At 47.8% G+C, this 18,199-nt stretch overlaps 1 protein-coding gene across 2 annotated transcripts in view; it reads left to right on the top strand.

Annotated features, from left to right (window-relative positions):
• SLIT3 (slit guidance ligand 3) overlaps positions 1 to 18,199 on the top strand; it is a gene marked incomplete at its 5' end in the record, with an annotated part of 602,061 nt that overhangs the window by 518,290 nt on the left and 65,572 nt on the right. For both annotated transcript variants that reach the window (XM_084244368.1, XM_084244367.1), the window contains 4 exons: positions 5,885 to 6,028; positions 6,760 to 6,903; positions 10,082 to 10,245; positions 11,610 to 11,742. In XM_084244368.1, the coding sequence (XP_084100494.1) occupies positions 5,885 to 6,028; positions 6,760 to 6,903; positions 10,082 to 10,245; positions 11,610 to 11,742 (585 nt within the window). The remainder of the gene's footprint in view (positions 1 to 5,884; positions 6,029 to 6,759; positions 6,904 to 10,081; positions 10,246 to 11,609; positions 11,743 to 18,199) is intronic.

An 18,199-nucleotide genomic window follows, 5' to 3' on the forward strand; every position in this document is an offset into this window, starting at 1 on the left:
GTCTATGGCCATGTTGCCTTTGTTTTCTTCTGTTTCATGGTTTCAAAACTTATATCCAAATCTTTACTCCATTTGTGAGTTAATTTTGTGTACAGCATGATGTAGTAGTCTAGTTGCATTCTTTCACATGTGGCTGTCCAGTTTTCCCAGCAAATTTATTGAAGAGACTTTCCTTTCTTCATTATATGCTCTTAGCTCCTGTGTTATAAATTAACTGTCCATATAAGTGTGGGTTTATTTCTGGGCTTCTGATTCTATTTCATTGGTCTGCGCATCTTGTGTCTATTCCCATACCAAACTGTTTTGATACTATTGCTTTTGGGAGAGTGAGGGAGTGTAATACCACCATTTTTCTTTTTTTTCTCAGGGTTGTTTTTGCAATTTAGGGACTTTAAGCTTCCATACATTTTTAGTGGTGTTTTTCTATTTCCTTGAAAATTGCCATGGGAGTTTTGATAGGAGTTGCATGAAATCTGTTTATTGCCTAAATATTGATGGCCTAAATATTGCTTTTAGATGGACTCCAAAGGTCTCTGCATCAGCAAGGCACATCAGTGTAGAAATCCTGCCTGTCACACACTGGACTTCAATCTAGTTGTCCCAGGGTCTGACCAGTACTAAAAATTAAGCAAAGGGCCCATGTGCTTATATTGACTTTTCTACTGCCAGGTCTGCTTTCTGTTATAACTCTCTTCCTGCTTAGAAGTTGAGACCAAGTCATGAAGATAGCAAAAATATTGCTGCTGAGCTATTAAAACATGTATCCTGGACTGGGGGCCATGTTCCCTGCCCAATCACATTACCTCATGTAGTCCTTGAGTTCACTTCTGATGCTCACTTCACTTTCTCCTTTGTAGGAGTAAGGAAGTCACTGAATCTCAGAGAGGTGCTGTAACTTCCCTAAGAACACACAGCCCATGAATGTCAAGCTGGCATTCAGACTCGGTCATCTCTAATCACACATATGTAAAGTTGGGCTTGCTTTGCTTCTGAGGTGCCCCAGCGAAGTACCAGCACAGAGTAGGGACTCTTTACTCCTTGATTCTCATCTCCTTGACCCCTCTCCCTACCCCCACCCCACATTCCACATCTCTAAGCTCCAGAATTTTGTTCTGCCTCTGGAACAAAGGAGTACAGTCAATCCTCATGATTCCCAGTTTCCATATTTATGAATTCGTCTACTCACTGAACTTTGTTTGTAACCCCCAAATCAATACAGTGCTTTCATGATCACATATAAACATGAACAGAACAGCAAAAAATTTGAGCCACCCTGTATGCATGTTTCCAGCTGGAACTGAACAAGGCAGTGCTCTGGTGTCTTATCTCATTTCTCATACTGTAAACAAGTATCCTTTTCACGGTATAGTTAGTGCCTTGCTTTTTGCGTGTTTGTGCTTTTTATTGGCCATTTCACTGTTTAAAGTGGTCCCAAAGCATAATGCTGAAGGGCTGTCTAGTGTCCCTAAACACAGAGAGGCTGTGATATGCCTTATGAAGAAAATGCATGTATTAGATAAACTTCATTCGGATATAAGTTGTAGTGCTGTGGCTGTGAGTGCAATGTAAGAAATCAACAATGTATATTCAGTAAGATGTCTTTAAACAGCAATGTGCATCAAACAAATTCATGTATGAGGGCTGATGAAACTGTACAGAGGGGGACAGGAACCATCTCCCCCACCATATTTCCCCAGGAGCAGTGTTCCAGCATTTGCTAATTCTTTTTCCAGCAGCCATGTAGAGCATCACTCTGATGAATAGTGAGAACTGACTACAGCCCTTATTTTTACCTTCTCTACTCTCCCACCCATCAGTCCCTGCAGACATGAAGGAGAGAGACCTTCCCCTGCCCTGCCCTGTGCTGCTTCTGGATCTCTTTGGTGCTATTCAGGATTTCTCCCTCCCTCCCTGCCTACAGCCAGCGCGTTGGCCATGGCCTCATGACTGCTCTGTAACTGAGAGCAGTGGGAGCTCCTGAAGGGACTGCTGAGAAACGGGCACACATGGGTCCTGGTGACAATCATTGTTGATCATCGGTGGGTCCCTCCCCAGCAGACAGACTTCACCCATTACCTGCCAGGAGTTGTACAAGAATTCACTTTGTTTCAAACCTCAAGACAGAAATTCTATAGAGAGAAGGTGGGCATTAATTAGAATGAGTGAGGCTGACCAAGTGCATTTTTGTGTGGTAAGTGAATTTGGCAGCCCTTGTTTCCATGAAGAGATACGTACTCTTCCCATTTTAGGTGAAACTCAAGCACTCTTGAGTCTACCTATCATCTTCACATCTTGACAAGGACACAAATATAGAGATATTTCTGTACCCAAAAGAAAACAACAGCACAAACACTGTAAATGCCAACCAACTCCCAGGCTCAGTATCCAAAAGGGAGTGGTGGAGACTGTGGCAAAATACAGGCCCAGTTCTCATCAAAACAAGTAGCTATCTTTCAGCTGGTATCACTATTTGCCACATTAGAATGAATATCAGGGCTACAAAATATTTCTACTTCTCAGGAGCAGCCCAAAATCTGGGGTAGAAGAGATAGACCTGTGTTTGTTCTGAGTTCAGCTTTACCCCTCCCCTCCTGCGTGAGCCTTGGTTTCATCATTTGCATAATAAAAGTAAATCTACTTTCCTCCTTTTGATGAGGAGCAGAAGTAATTATGAACAGATAGGAAGAAAGGCATGACCTCTGGCCATAGGATGGGGGCAAGAAGGTACAGAAAGAGAAAAGAGAACATCAAGTTGAGTACCTAGAGCAGATGGTTATCTATCTAAAACAGGTATCACAAACAAATGCTTTCAGGAGCTCTGAACCTCTGTGCCCTTACCTGTCGTGTTGGCATAATGATTTCTCTGAACATCACTGGTGCTAAGAGATGGAAAAAAAAAAAAATCACCCTTGTGAACTCCAATGACTCAGGGCAGCTCTTCAAATGACACCCCATGCAGAAATCAGCTACGGGCCTTCTCAGGTAGACACCCAGGTAGGTTCTTACCCTGAAAGACCATCTCAGCCTAAGACTAAAAACTGTTGCCCTCCAGCCCAGTTTGGATGGGTTGATCTGTTGTTGGTGGTTGTATTTTTAATCACGAGTTGCCCATTTTTAAAAGCTAGGGTTTTTCACGGCAAACAAAATCTGGATTTCTGGCATCTTTTAGAGAATTAGGTTGGCAAAACTGGGCCTATGTAGCCAAGTGGCTCCAGTTAAGCAGCTGACCCCTTACCAGGGGCACCTGTGTCTATTAGACTTGCATTAAGCCACCTACCTGTGGACATTTCAGCCTGCAACCTGTGGCTGAGTGTCAGGAGCTCTGTCCCATAACCTAGTACCCACAGTTTCCAGAAAATTCCACTTAGTTCTCTCCCCACCTGGGCCTGGGCTTTTTTTGCTATTACAGTTCCTTGCCAGTTGCTAGATAGAGTTTGTGGGATGTTGTACAAAACTGAGGACACATGAGCCCCAAAGAAGCCAAGGCTTACCTTCCCAAAAGAGGGCTTTCCAGACACAGATGGATCCTTGGCCTCACTTTGCTGTTTGGGAAGAATGAGAACTGCTTGCAGAGGTGGCAGAGGGGAGCTAGACGTGTCCTGTGCTGACCCCTCTGACATACCCCAGGCCTGTCTGGACCTCTCAGGTGTCAGTTCCTTCCCCCACCATACACATAGGAGTCAGCTGTGATGAAACAGTAATTCCTTCTAATGGGTCTGCAGAAAAAATTGGAGAGAAGCCCTCTGAGTGGCCCTGATTTTACATTTCAGGGTTTTCTAGGACCTTTGTCATTTTCAGGAAGAAAGTGCTTTGAGAATAAGATAATGCTCTTACAAACCCTGGTGTGCTGCTTAGCGGTGGGAGTGTTTGCCCCAAGCTGCTCTCTGCAGCCCGAGCTGCCTGTGTTTTTGATCAGGGCTTTGGTGGGAGGAGAGGGAATAGCATCCTGGTCTTCCAGAAACTTCTATCCTTTTTTTACTCTCCTTACCCCCCAGGGAAATTCAATTCATAAACCTTACAGTAATGTGATGTTAATTTTGCTCATCTAAAGAAACAGATGTCAGGAAATGGGACTCCTCCCCCTTCATAGCTGCTTTAACTCATCTTCATTGCCAGTCCCAGGTACTGTCATTCCCCAAGAAGCTTAAATCTCTGGAGTAAAATCCTTCTCCTTGGCATTCAGATGAGTTATAGCTGCTGGGAGAGCCTTTATCTCTCTTCCCATGTCTAATTTGGGGGTAATTTGCAGTCTTCCCTGTTCATTACCTTCATTCCTGGGTTATCCCAGACGAGGACAATCAGGATTTATTAAGAAAACAGGCTAAGTTTAAGGAGAGCCAGACAGAGTGGATATGCAGTTCTAGAGTCAGCCAACTCTCTCAGATCTTGGGGCAGGACTCTGAGGAGTGTTTGCTCTTGTTTCCTTGGCAAGACAGAAGGGGAAGGAGGACAAAACCAGGACAAGAAGCAGACAGTGCAAGAAGAGAAACTGAGGTGGTCTCTGTTTCCTCCACACCTGCCCAAATGTGTGGGCATGGGTGTACCTGGCAGGCCAAGCCCCGACTTGGGAAGGGGGCAAGTGGCCTGCGTGAGCCCTGTGCACCCAGTTCTATCAACTATGTCCAGTTGGTCACTAAGGGAGGCTTTACCCACCACCCCACCCCCAGTGTTAACATGGGTCAGCAAGTGCCCCAAGGAAGGGAACTTGAGAGAAAATACCAGGAACTTGTTCTCCCAGATCCCCTTACAATGCTCTGGGACCTGTAGCTCTTCTCTCTGAGCCTCAGGTCCCCATCAGCACGATGGGCCAGTAGGGCCAGGTCTAGAGAGCTCTTGGGTCTGACAGCCTGGGGTGCTCAGTCCATCAACAGGCCCCACTGTGCCTGCAATGTCTTGTGTGCAGAACACCAGCCCTATGTAGGGCAGTGGCCATCATCTTCCTAGAGGTAATTCTTCCTTCAGTTTGTGATCAACATCACTTTGAGCCCTGTCCAGTCAGCCTGGAATGACTTTCACTCCTGAACATTTGAGTGGTCTGTGGGAGCCCCCAACCATTTGCCAGGGAGCGGCTGGGAACTCACAGTCCATGACTCTTCAGGTTCTGCTTGCTGTGGATGGTTGGACAGGGAGGGGGATGGCCCCCCTGAGCTCAGGGGGAGATAGAAATGATAGCCCAGAGCCCATTAAGAATACATAGTATCCAAAGCACTGAATTGTGCAAAGCAATAATAATATAAGGAAGTTTCCACATCACTCAGGAAATTTTCACTTAGGAAGGAGACAGTTTGCTAGAGTCCTTGTAGTGTGCCTGAAAGCATGGCTTCAAGCCCCACTTCTGTCAGCTGTGTGACTCTGGGCAAGTTACTTAACCTCTCTGACCTCATGAAGCAATAATAACAGTGATACCCATGATAGGTGTTGTTTTGAGGATTTGAAGTGGTTTTCTGCTGGCCAGATCCTTCGGTGGTACAAATGAGTAATGTAACAGTTACTCAAAAAGTAGTAACTAGAAATTGTCCATGTATTGCTGGAATCCAATGGTGAGAGAGCTAGAAGTTCTACAAATGCCCCACCTCCTGGGGAGACATTGTGTATTTTTCTCTTGACTATCACTTCCTTTCTCTTGACTATCACTATTTAGTGAAAGTATCTGTTAAAGGGAGAAAATAATTTTGAGAATCACTTTTCAGGGCACTGAAAAGACTTCAAATCTGCTTTCCAAAGGTGGCCCCACCTGTGTAGGACAGGAGTCCCTGCCCTCTGCACACAGGTGCTGAAGACCAGAGGTCAGGGAGCCCAGACTCAACACCCCCTCATCCAGTCCTCCATCTGCACACCTCCTAGGTGGCTTCCTCCCTGCATCCATTTTTCCACCTCCTTCTAGAAACCTGAGTAACAACAAGATCAAGGAGGTGAGAGAAGGTGCCTTTGATGGAGCAACCAATGTGCAGGAGCTGATGCTGACAGGGAACCAGCTGGAGACGGTGCACGGGCGCATGTTCCGTGGCCTCAGTGGCCTCAAGACCCTGTGAGTACCCAGAACATGGATGAGGCTCCAACAGGTCAGAGGGCAGGGGATCTGTGAAGGCAGCAGGCGAGGCCCTGGAGCTAGCCTGGCCTACAGATCCCTCCCTCCCTGGAACCAGGTCAGCATTAGGCATTTCCTGGTCCTTACTGAGAAAGAACTCAATATGCTAAGCACTCCCCAGAACATGCATATGCACATGCCCACACATACACACATGTATACACACAATAATTCATATACATGTGTATACACACATGTATACACACATAGAAATATGCTGATGGAAGCGCACACTCACACATATGCCCATATGTACATAACCACGACATGCAGCGTGCACACACGCAAGCAACAACCGTGTACATGCAACCACACACATACAAGCTGACACCTACAGTCACATCTTAACTCCCATCTCCTCCCAGAAATATACACGCATACACTGACAATGGCACAGAATGTGTTTGTGCACATAGTCATGCATGACACCAGCTTCTGCTATAGAGCAGGCACAGACAAGAATATGCATGCATATTTACAGGCTCCACAAGGGGTCCTGGGCCCTGCTATGACCAGACATACCTGAGTCACATGACTGTTCCGGGTTGGGAGTTGCCAAAGCACCCCACCAACATGTGCACAGGCATGTGCTCACACCACTGACACACCATTGTGGGAAGGAAAGGATAACATCTGTATTCTCTCTCTCATCCCTTTCCCTTCCCCTGCAGGATGCTGCGGAGTAACCTGGTCAGCTGTGTGAGCAATGACACCTTTGCTGGCCTGAGCTCAGTAAGGCTGTTGTCCCTCTATGACAACCGGATCACCACCATCACCCCTGGGGCCTTCACTACCCTGGTCTCCCTGTCTACCATGTAAGTCCTCCCAGATGCATTGCCCACGCATCCTGGGCCCCTCTCCTGCAGACCTCTTCCCTCCCAGTTCCCTGCTATCTTTGGCCAAAGTCCCAATCCACAAACATTTGCCAGACTCCTCTCATGTGTCAGGCACCATCTAAGTAGAGAAGATGAAGGCACAGTCCCTCCTCCCTTAAGCTCACAATACCATGAGTTGCCATACACTGGAGGTCTGTGGTGATATGCAAACCCAGTGTAGGTTGTTGAGGAACACTGGATTGCGTTCTGGAAGGTGAGTGGGAGGTACTTGTTCAAAAAGTAAGAAAGGCAAGTGCTCCAATAAGAAGAGCTTATGCAACAGTCCTGTGGTGGGTTGAAGCAGAGGAGATACTCAGGACCAAACCAGGCCCAGCCTGGTGACAGCACAGAATAAGACAGAACAGGGATCAGGCCAGGCTAGAGAAGAGGCCAAGCCAGGCTGCAGGATTGCCATAGGCTGTTTAGGTCTTCATCCAGGGCACATCAGGAAGCCACTCAAGGTTTTAAGCAGGCAGTGACTGATCCAACAGGGCGTTTAAAATGATGTCACTGGCCGCTTAAATGTATATTGGAACCAGAGTCAAATCTAGCATTCTGGACCCCTAAGTGAGTATTTCTGTCTGGGGAATTCACTGTACTGGTAAAGAAGGCTGTTTGGAATAATGGTTAAAACTTTGGGCTCTAGAGGCCAATTTCCTGGGTACAAATCCTGGCTCGGCCTCTCATGAGCTGTGTGACCTTGGAAAAGTTACTTCGTCTCTCCACTGTCCCTTCTGCATAATTCACCTGGTAGGAATATTATGAAAATTGCATCTGTTAGTGTTTGTAAAATACACAGCAGGGGGGCTGGGGCATAGAGGTGACTCAGTATGTGTCAGCATTTACTTTGCTCATAGTATCTCTGTGCGGTTCTCTTAACTTTAGTTGCTATTTCGTTCTCCCCTCTCATTCCTTCCCCAAAGGCCTTTGGGAAGGCAGAGGAGAAAGATTTTAGCTGAGCATCTTGTTGCTACTTGCTGTCATGTTCTCATACACCCACGTCACCCGGCATTAACACCAGTGATAGGATGGGCTAAAGGCCCTGTGTCCTCTAGTCCCTCCTGACCGCTCCAGCCCCTTCCTCCTGCCCTCTAGCCCACCCCCAGCCCACCCCCATTTAGAATACTGCGCCACTGCCTAGCCTCCTCCCTCCTCCACAGAAGGAAACTCAGGTTTCTATGGCTGCACCCCCCACCCCTCCCCTGCCTTCACCACCTAGTCCTGCTCTGTTTCCACAGCATTGACCATTCCTACTCTATGATATAACTTACTTATTTGTTGTTAATTATATACTGCCTGGCTCCTGCCCACTGGAATACAGAACTAGAAGGACAGTAGGACTGTTTGTTCTCTGCTACTTCCTCAATGCCTAGGCCTGTGCCTGGTGCTAAGTGGATGCCTGTCACTTAATTGTTGAATAATTGGATGATTTGATGATGGGACAGTTGGTTAGGAGCTAGCCTGGGGGCAGGGGGAGGGGAGAGGAGGTGGGATTGAACCCACCTCTCACAGCTTCTAGCTGCCATCACACTGGAAATTCAAAGATACAAACGTGCCCAGAAGGGGAGACTCACAAAGCAATGAGGGAAACAGCTTTGACAGAAGAACTTGGCATCATCCTGGGCATTTTGGGGTTGGGCAGTGGGGCCTGGACTCAATCCCAGGAAGGTCTGACCCAAACTCCTATCAGCCCTCCCATGCCGCAGCCACCTGTTCATCTTAGGTAACCTCCCTACATCATCCTTGCCACATTGTGAAATGGCAATCACGTTGGCTCCTTCCCGGGGTTTTGTGGCGGGTCTGAGAGAGCGGCTTTGTAAAGAGCTGAAACTGGTCACACACTCTTTTTTTTTTTTTTTTTTTTTAAGATTTATTTATTTAGGGCCTCCCAGGTGGCGCAGCGGTTGAGCGCTGGGTTGCGAAGCTGCCCGCGGCCTCTGCGGCGCCGGTTCGATCCCCGGCTGCTCCCCGGCCACCGGAGGAGGGTCCCACATGGCGCGCAGACCTCTCCTGCCGCCCGCTGCTCCCCTCAGCAGTGTACTTCGGTCCTTCTGCCTGTTCTGCTCCCTGCTCTGGCTCTGGTGAATTTTCTCACCCTCCCGGCTTCTGACTGTACCCAGTGCATGTATAAACCAAACAAACAAACAAACAAATAGATAAATAAAATAAGACATGCCTCTAGAAAATTAAAAAAAAAAAAAAAGATTTATTTATTTATTTATTTATACAAGTACTGGGTACAGTCAGAAGTGCAGGAGGATGAGAGAATTCACCAGAGCCAGAGCGGGGAGCAGAGCAGGCAGAAGGACCGAAGTACACTGCTGGGGGGAGCAGCGGGCGGCAGGAGAGGTCTGTGCGCCATGTGGGACCCTCCTCCGGTGGCTGGGGAGCAGCCGGAGATCGAACTGGGCCTGCAGAGGCTGCGGGCAGCTTCGCAACCCAGCGCTCAACTGCTGCACCACTGGGGAGGCCCTGGTCACACACTCTTGGAGAGGCTCAGAAAATGAGAGCTGCTTCCATCCCTCCATCCACCAGAATAGCATTCAGCAAATCCACATCCAGTGCCTGTGCTGAGGTCAGGTTGTCTGGAGACACAGGCAGAAGGCAGACCTGGTCCCTGCTCTCGGGAACTGAGAGTCTAAGGTCAGGAGGCTGATACTGTACCATCTTCACAGGTTCCAAGGGCCTGTGGCAGAGAAGAATGGAATGAGACAGAATTTTCTTTTCCCTTCAGATGAGGGGCTCAGGGAAGGCTTCTTTGACAAGGGGTCATTTATGCTGAGGACCAAAGGGGAACGGAGGCAACCAGGCAGACAGTCTGGATTCATCCCAGGCAGGTGAAACCCACTTACAGAGGTTCTTGGGGATAGTCACGCAGCAAATGACGCAGGAGACCATAGCCCTGTCTGCAGGAGGTCTGGAAGGACACATGTGCAGAAACTGCCTCAGGATTTTAGAAGAAGGTCTGCATTCCCTTTTCTAGGTCCCCTCCCTCCTCCTTCTGAACCTAGAGCAGAGCTACCTGGAGAGCCAGCCTGAGGGTGGTGGAACCAGATCCCAGGGCCAGCTCCCTCAGTCCCAGGCTAGCCACTCAGAGATGGCCCTTCTCTTCTTCCAGAAACCTCCTGTCCAACCCCTTCAACTGCAACTGCCACCTAGCCTGGCTCGGCAAGTGGCTGCGAAAGAGACGCATTGTCAGCGGGAACCCCCGGTGCCAGAAGCCCTTCTTCCTCAAGGAGATTCCCATCCAGGATGTGGCCATCCAGGACTTCACTTGTGAAGGTGAGAGGGCTGGGGGTGGGGGAGGCAGTAGCTGGAGGCAAAGGGGATTCCAGTGAGGAGAGAAGTAGCAGAAAACCACTGTCAGGTCTCCTGAGAGCTGCTCACACTATGCCCTTAGGCCTGCAACTGGAGCTTGGGCCTGCTGCTATCCCACAGGACTCCTTCATGCAAATTAAGGAAAGATGCCTTTTTCTAAAGACATTTTAAATTTGTCAGTCAAAAACTTGTCATTGATTTTTTTTTTTTTTATAGAGGCATGGTTTTTTTTTTTTTTTTTATTTATTTGTTTGTTTTGTTTATACATGCACTGGGTACAGTCAGAAGCGCGGGAGGGTGAAAGAATTCACCAGAGCCAGAGCGGGGAGCAGAGTAGGCAGAAGGACCGAAGTACACTGCTGAGGGGAGCAGCGGGCGGCAGGAGAGGTCTGCGCGCCATGTGGGACCCTCCTCCGGTGGCCGGGGAGCAGCCGGGGATCGAACCGGCGCTGCAGAGGCTGCAGGCAGCTTCACAACCCAGCGCTCTACCGCTGCGCCACCGGGGAGGCCCTGTCATTGATTTTTTGAAATAAGACATTTTGTACTTTCAATGACAACACTGTCATTGATACAATTACCAAACATCCTAACCTGTCAAGTCCACAGTGAAATTGGTACCCATTAAATGCTATGTCACCCTTGTATAGTATACAACCTACACAACTGTACATGGGAGCCCTGGGCCTCAGTTTTCCTGCCTGCATCATCATGAGGCTCAGAATGTGTGCTCAAAAGAAACAGACTTCTAGATGAGCTCCTGGAAAATTCCTGTCACTGACCAGGGGACCTGAATACCCCCATGGCTCAGGATCCTAAAGAACATGTTTGTATAAATTCAAGCTAGCACAGTTCTTCACTTGCTCAACATTAGGTTATCTAGAGAGCTATTACTGGTTTGTAGATTAACTGCCCTTAAGGTATAATGGGGACTGGGGACACATTTATCACCCAGAATGATTATATAATAGAATGAGGGGAGAGAGGGAGGAGGAAGAAGAGGGATTAATGGGGCCCTGCCCCCCACCTTTTAGTTACTTTGGTTTATTCCTGATCAGGTTAATAATGACCTCTTTCCAATCTTTTGATTCAAGTTTTAATAGTCTTCATTTCATGTACATGTGGTGGACATTAGGGAGCTCTATTCCCCAAGCCAGGCATTTTCTTACCTCTGCAACCACTGATGAGGCCACAGGCTCCTCACTTGTGGTCTGGCTCAGAGCCAGGGCTTCCCTTTGCAGCTCAGTGCCCTGTCCCAGTCTTGCTCATCTGCCACTCCCCCAGTTGGTTTTGTCTCCCAAATGCTCACTCCTGGGGTTCCTGCTCCCCAGGAAACGACGAAAGCAGCTGCCAGCTGGGCCCCCGCTGCCCGGACCAGTGTACCTGCATGGAGACGGTGGTGCGATGCAGCAACAAGGGGCTCCGCGCACTTCCCAAGGGCATTCCCAAGGACGTGACTGAGCTGTAAGTGCCACCATTGACCCCCCTGGAGTCCCCCTTCCACAAACATACATCACACTTGACCCAGTATCTCAAGCAAGACTGGCTGGAAGGTACCTTGAGTGGATACAGCAAGAAGGTAGCAGCACCTTTGACCTGGGACAGGAAGCACCAACCCCAGGCCTCTGCCTGGTAGGGGATGAGTTTCCAACCCTACTGTGCCTACAGAGAGCCCAGAATATAAATGGGAGGGTTGTTGTTTCATTCTCTGCTTCACTCCAAACCCTCTGCATTCTGCCTTCTAGATTCCTCCGCAGTCTCTCAGTTTGAAACCAGAAACAGCACAAGAAAACCGTAGACATTGTCCAGCAGGCACTATGGCTCACCAACACTTAGCAGTATGATCCTGATCCACCTTAAAACCATCCATTATACACAGTGCAGTGTCATTTCCCAGTCCTGTTCACTCTGAGTACAGGAACCCTCTGATTCCATGACCCATACTTCGCACCATGGCTATACAGAGGCCAGTTTTGCCCAGAAGCCCCCTGTTAAACAAAAGAGATGTTGTTCCCTTTCTGAAGGCCTCTTACAGTTACAGAGAAAACCTTATATCTGCTCTCTACAAAGCTCAAACACATGGACAAGGGAGACACAGAGGCAGAGCCTCTCTGGAATGTACCAGAAGCAGCACTGCTGCAGCAGCTGGAGGAAAGGGGAGGGCATTGCACACTTGCACAACTAACACAAACCACATTCATTCTTGCCTTCATTCATTCCACATGTATGGTATGTCATGTGCTGCGCTGACACTGGGGAGACAGCAGTGTGCTAAACAGGTGGGACTCTGCACTGGCAGCGGTGGGGGTGTCTCACAGTTTACTGAGGAAGGCACACACATGCTCAATCATTTCCGAAGACTTGTGAGATGACAGCCATAAAAAATGCTACAAAAAAGAGGAACAAGGTTGCTATGACATCCTAAAGGGAAGAGGTTTGACTTAGATGTGAAGATCAGAGATGGCTTCTCTGGGGAAATGAAGCTGGAGTGGAAATCTGCAGGGTTAGAAGCAGATAATTAGGGGGGGGGGGTTCCATAAGGAAGCTGCTGCCTGAGCAAAGCCCCTGCGTTGGGAGCAGACAGAACCAGGTGAGGACTGTACGGAAACCCAGAGACCTGAGCAGGGAGACACGCTCACACACCACCACCACCCACCAAGTCATGCTTGCACTTGACCCCCTCACTCCCAGCCCCAGCACCCCACCCCCTCCTCTGGACTAACTCAGCATGTGTCCGTGGATACAAGCAACAGAGTTCCACCTGCCTCCTTTTTTTTTTTTAATTTTATTTTTTTTAATAATTTTATTTTTATATTCCCCATACAATTGCAGCCCCCCCATTCTGACCCCAATCCCTCCCGTCCCACCCCCCACCTGCCTCCTTTAAGGGAGCTTCTCCCACCTGCTCCACCAGTGCTCCTTTCACCTGAGCGTGCCTGTCTGAGTGGCAGGATGACTCCTGGCTCTTCTGTAGCCAGGACTGCCAGCCCAAGAGACAGAAGAAGGGTCTTGACAGTCCCCACAAAGTCCGTGAAGGCCCTGAGTTTGGCCTGGGGCCGTGCCCTTGCAGGACTGCCCAAACAAATCCCTGTTCCTTGCCAGGCTGTGCTGTGGGGTAGGGGCTACAGAAAATGACCCCGGCACACACTTCCTTCCTGGGCTCGCTGAATGCCAAGTTGCACATGGCAAAGAGAAGAAAATGTCATGCAAACAGGTCCCTGGATGCTCTTCCCTAAAGCTCATGGAACAGAGATTGAAATAACAAAGATAATTGGCTATAATTTATAAAGTAAACTTCAGAGCTTTGGGGAGAGACCTGATTTCCTGCTTTGGAAATGATGGCACTTCTCTGGGCCAGACATGGGTTTCCAAAGCTTGCCAAAGAGCATAGTCTTCCCCTCTGTACCAAGCCACGGCCCAGAGGGGAGGTAGGGTGTCTGGACTGGGGGGTAGAAGGAAAATGAAAGCTGGCAGGTCCTGAAAACTGCCTTCCAGGGCTGTAGTTCAGGGATATCAGCTGAGTACAGATCCAAGTTTCCAATGCCTTTCTGGCTCCCTGAGGTGGCATTCGTTATCTGCCACCCTACAAAGTCTGATTCAACCAAAAGGAGGGAAAACAAAGTTACAACAAAATTCCTCTTGGGGCAGGAATGTGGGTCCTTTTCGAGCCACAGAGCAGGTGATCTTTGCCCTGGGCTGCATCTGCCCACTCCTGTGCATCCCTCCTTCTTCTTTCCTCGGGTGCAGCGGACCACCCACACCTGCTTCACTCCAACCAGTTTCCCCCACGGTGGGCCTGCAGTGCCCTTGCGGCCTTTCAGAGGAGTAAAAGCCAATCCCCACGGCTCATCTTGGATAAGTGGCCCAAGCACAACCAGAAAACAGGTTTGACTGGCCCCTCCTTTCATGCTATCATTCATCACCCAAGAAGTATAAACTTTTGAGTCTCCAGGCCCTTTGATGATTTTTAAAAACTTCAAGAACTCTAAGAACTTTGGTTTGTGTTAGCTATTGGCATTTACCATATTGGAAGTTACAACTGAGAAATGTTTTCAATATGTATGTACCAATTCATTTAGAAGTAATATTCCCATTCAGGGATATGTAAAAAGAAATCCAAAAACATTTAAATGAGAAAAGTGGAGTTCTCTAACATTTTCACAAATCCCTTTAGTTGGTATCTGGCTTCAGAAAAGATAGGGAGCTTCTCATATCTGCTTCAGCAGTCACTTGTGATTTGTTGTTTGGGGTGAGATATAGAAGGAAGATCTGGCTTCACCCAGGGTGTAGTTGGAAAAGCGAGAATGTTAATAGCCTTTTCAAATCATTGTGGATATTCTTCTTTGGTAATTCAACAGAATCCCATAGTGGTAGTTTCTTCAAGATGAGTTTTAGAATCCAGAGGCATATTCATGAACTTTCTTTTTAAAAAAAAAAAAATTTCTTTATTTATGCATACAAGAACTGGGGTACAGGCCAGAGGTGGGGGGGGGGGTGAGACTTGTGAAAAATTGAGCAGAAGCAGATGTGAGAGGATTCACCAGAGACAGAGTAGGGAGCAAAACAGGCAGATCTACTGAAATACACTGCTTGAGGGGAGCAGCAGGCAAGACAGGAGAGGTCTGCTGCGCCATGTGGGTAGCTCCCTGGCCAGCTGGAGATCAAACTAATGCCGCAGAGGCTGTGGATAACTTCACAGTGCTGTGCTCTACCCCTTGCACCACCAGGGAGGCCCATATCCATGAACTTTCCACATTCTGTTCCACTAGTCTGTCTTGCACCTGGAATGGAATTTTCTCCTGTGCCTCACCTTGTAACAGCATAGGCTGGTCATTTGGAAAATATCATTTCGCTGAGTGAGGCAGATCTTCAAAGTTGACATATCACATTACGCAAATTCCCAAAAAAGTCATATCCATCAATATCTCTGCCATTCTCATCAGAAAAGGCTTTAAGGAAGGAGATACTGTCAAGTTCAATGTGACGGTGAACAAGTTTTCTGAAATTTTCATTTTCACACAGAAGCTCAACTTTTATCAGTGCCAACAAATACTGTCAGCTGTTTTCCTTGAAGTGACAAGGTCACTCTGTTCATTTTCAAGAAACCATCTTCTAAATACCCATGTCAGGATAACCAGTTTGCCAGACATTCTTTTAAGTAAAAAATCGTGTTTTATGAAAAAAAAAAATGGCTAGTTCAGCTTGTAACTGTTTCACAGGGGCCTTTCCTCAGTGAACTATATGAAGCAAAAGCACCGTATGCCAACTGCCCATTTTATCACTTGGAATATTAAAAAGATGTGAATTCAACAGTTGAGATTTAATGCAATTAATAATTTTCACAGCTTCCTCAAGGGCTATCTTAAGTGACCCTGCAAGTTCATGAAGGTGAGAATTGTACTGGCCACTGACATCATTGTGTAACATTGTGTGAGTCACTGCAGTGCCACCGGTTCTGCTCACACAGACAAAAGGGAAACAATGTCTTCTTCATCTTACTGCAAAGATAGTTTGACCCTCATTGACCTCTGAGCAGACAATTCTTTAAGAATTATCGAGATTATCCACAATGTTTGGCAAAGAATACAGAGGGACAGCTGCTGTACATCAACATTAAGGTCCTGACTTAAAAAGCAAGCCTACAAAGACTTGTGAAAAATTGAGCAGAAGCAGATGTGAGACACTCAGCCCCCAAGGTCACACAAACACTCTCTGCACAGGGAGGGCCTCATCGTATTCAGACAGTGCCTTTAGGGCTAGTGCCACTAGCCTTTTAGATCTAGTCATACCATTCTGAAAGAATGTAACCTAGAAATCTGTTTGCTTCCATTTAAAGGGATATGCACTATCAGGGCTTTCTACTTCTGGAAACGAACTCTGCAAACTTTCATCTTCCTTGGGGCTTCAAAGGACAATGAGAACTAGTGCTAGTAGACAGCAACACTGCCTGCTGGAAAATACCCAGAAAGTGTTAATATGGATTTTGGTCTGAGGACCGTGGTGATGGATTTGCTGTCCCCCCCACTGATAATCCTAAGGACAGGAGAAGTAAGGTGATAGCTCTCCCTCCAGGCACAACTATTGGAAGAAGGGATTTAGGTTTAAGGATATTGTGGGAAGCAGGCCAGAAGCACGAACAGACAGGTAGACACATACATACACACACACACACACAGTGCTGACAAGAGACTTAAAGAGATGGGGTTTGACCAGGAGGACACAGGATAAGACACAGCTCTTTGTGGCAGGAGGTAATTGAAGGAGAGAGTGGACACTAGCCCAGCCCTGGGTAGCTAGCTCCAAGGGTTCAGTGGTGTGGGCCTGAGTTACAGCAAGTAGCTCAAAGGAAGCTTCCTCCTCATCTGAAATCTAATCAGGGCAGTGGGCATGCATGCAAGAGAAGGGGCAGAGCAATGCAATTACTGACAAGCACAAATGGTGGCATCAGCAGTATATACTCTGGGATAGGGAGAAATCCAGAAAATTCTGCCCACTCTGAGCTTTAAGAAAGCAAGGGAAAATGTACTATCTGCATGAAATCCACCACTGCTACCACTTAGCATTTGTTGTGTGTCGGGTGTTGTGCTTAGTTTTATTCCTTTGTGATCTTACTGAATCCTTCCAACAATTCTGCAAGGCAGACATTGTTCCTACCCTACCTCAGTCTGAGTATTTTAAGATCACACTGCCAAGAAGCAGCAAGCAAAGGTTAGATCCCAGGTCTGTCTAGGATGAAGACCTACCCTTTATCTATTGAACCCCATGTCCCTGTGTGTTCTTGCCCGGAGCTTGAGTCATTGGGGAAGTTTTTGGTGGACAGTCACAAGGCTCCTTGGAATATTCACCAGCATTTAACAGGAAGACAGCAAATCCAGCACCCCTGCCACCATCTTATAGATACCTGTCTGTGGTTCTGACCTGGTTTGTCCTGACAGCTGGACCTTCTCGAGCAATGCCAGCTGCTGCCCAAGAAAAGGCTGCTGCTTTCTGTGCCCACCCCCTATGCTGGGCAGACTCCCCAGAACACATTATAGAGCAGCTTCCTAGAGCTGTTGCTTTTGGCCCTGGGAGAAGGGCAGAAACTGCCTGCAGCCAGCTGGAGGGGTCGATCCATGCTTTGGAGAGCCGGCTGGCTCTGAACACAGCAGCACTCAGAAGCCCTGGCACAGCCCTGGCCCAGAGAAGACCTCGGCAGATGGCTGCAGGAGGGACACTTCTAGGCCACAGGCAGTCACAGCCATCTGTAGGAGGGACTAAGAGAGCCTGAGCACAGGTCTCGAGCTGGGAGTCCCCTTCTCTCAGTCAAGCGTTGATTAGGTTGATTGTGCTGGAGGCTGTCAACTGGGAGGACAGAGCAGATCCCTGTTCTCAGAAACTCAGTAAGAAAGCTAACCAGTGAATTAGGCATTTCAGAGAGGAAGGAGAACAATGTTCCCCAGGGAAATAAAAAGGGGAAAGGAGGAAGGAAAATGTGTTCTATGATGACCCCAAGGTGGAAAAACCTTAACGTCAGGAAACCAAGAAGGCCGTGGGATAGAACAAATAGGACAGCAAAGAGGATGGTGTGTGCCGGGAACTTGAGAAGGGAAGTCTGTTCTTACAGGTTGTGAGGAGGGCTGGCTCCTATCCCAGGAGAATTGTGGGAACCGCGGAAGAATTCTAAGCAGGAAAGGGACATGAACCAATTTTCACTTTAGAAATATTACTCTGGAAGAATAGAGACTAGACAGCAAGGGGATCGTTATCTTTCAATAATCATGTATTACTGGATAGAGGTAGATAGGTGTGTATAAATGTGTACGTGAGTGAATAGGTATATATGTGTGCATATCTACGCATGTGTAGATATTCGTGCATATATTCAAAAGGTACAGAACACTAGTGTGCCAGGCGCTGCTCCAAGAACTTTCTACAGTGACTC

This window comes from Talpa europaea, assembly GCF_964194135.1.
Source record: "Talpa europaea genome assembly, chromosome: 9".
Lineage (NCBI taxonomy): Eukaryota > Metazoa > Chordata > Mammalia > Eulipotyphla > Talpidae > Talpa > Talpa europaea.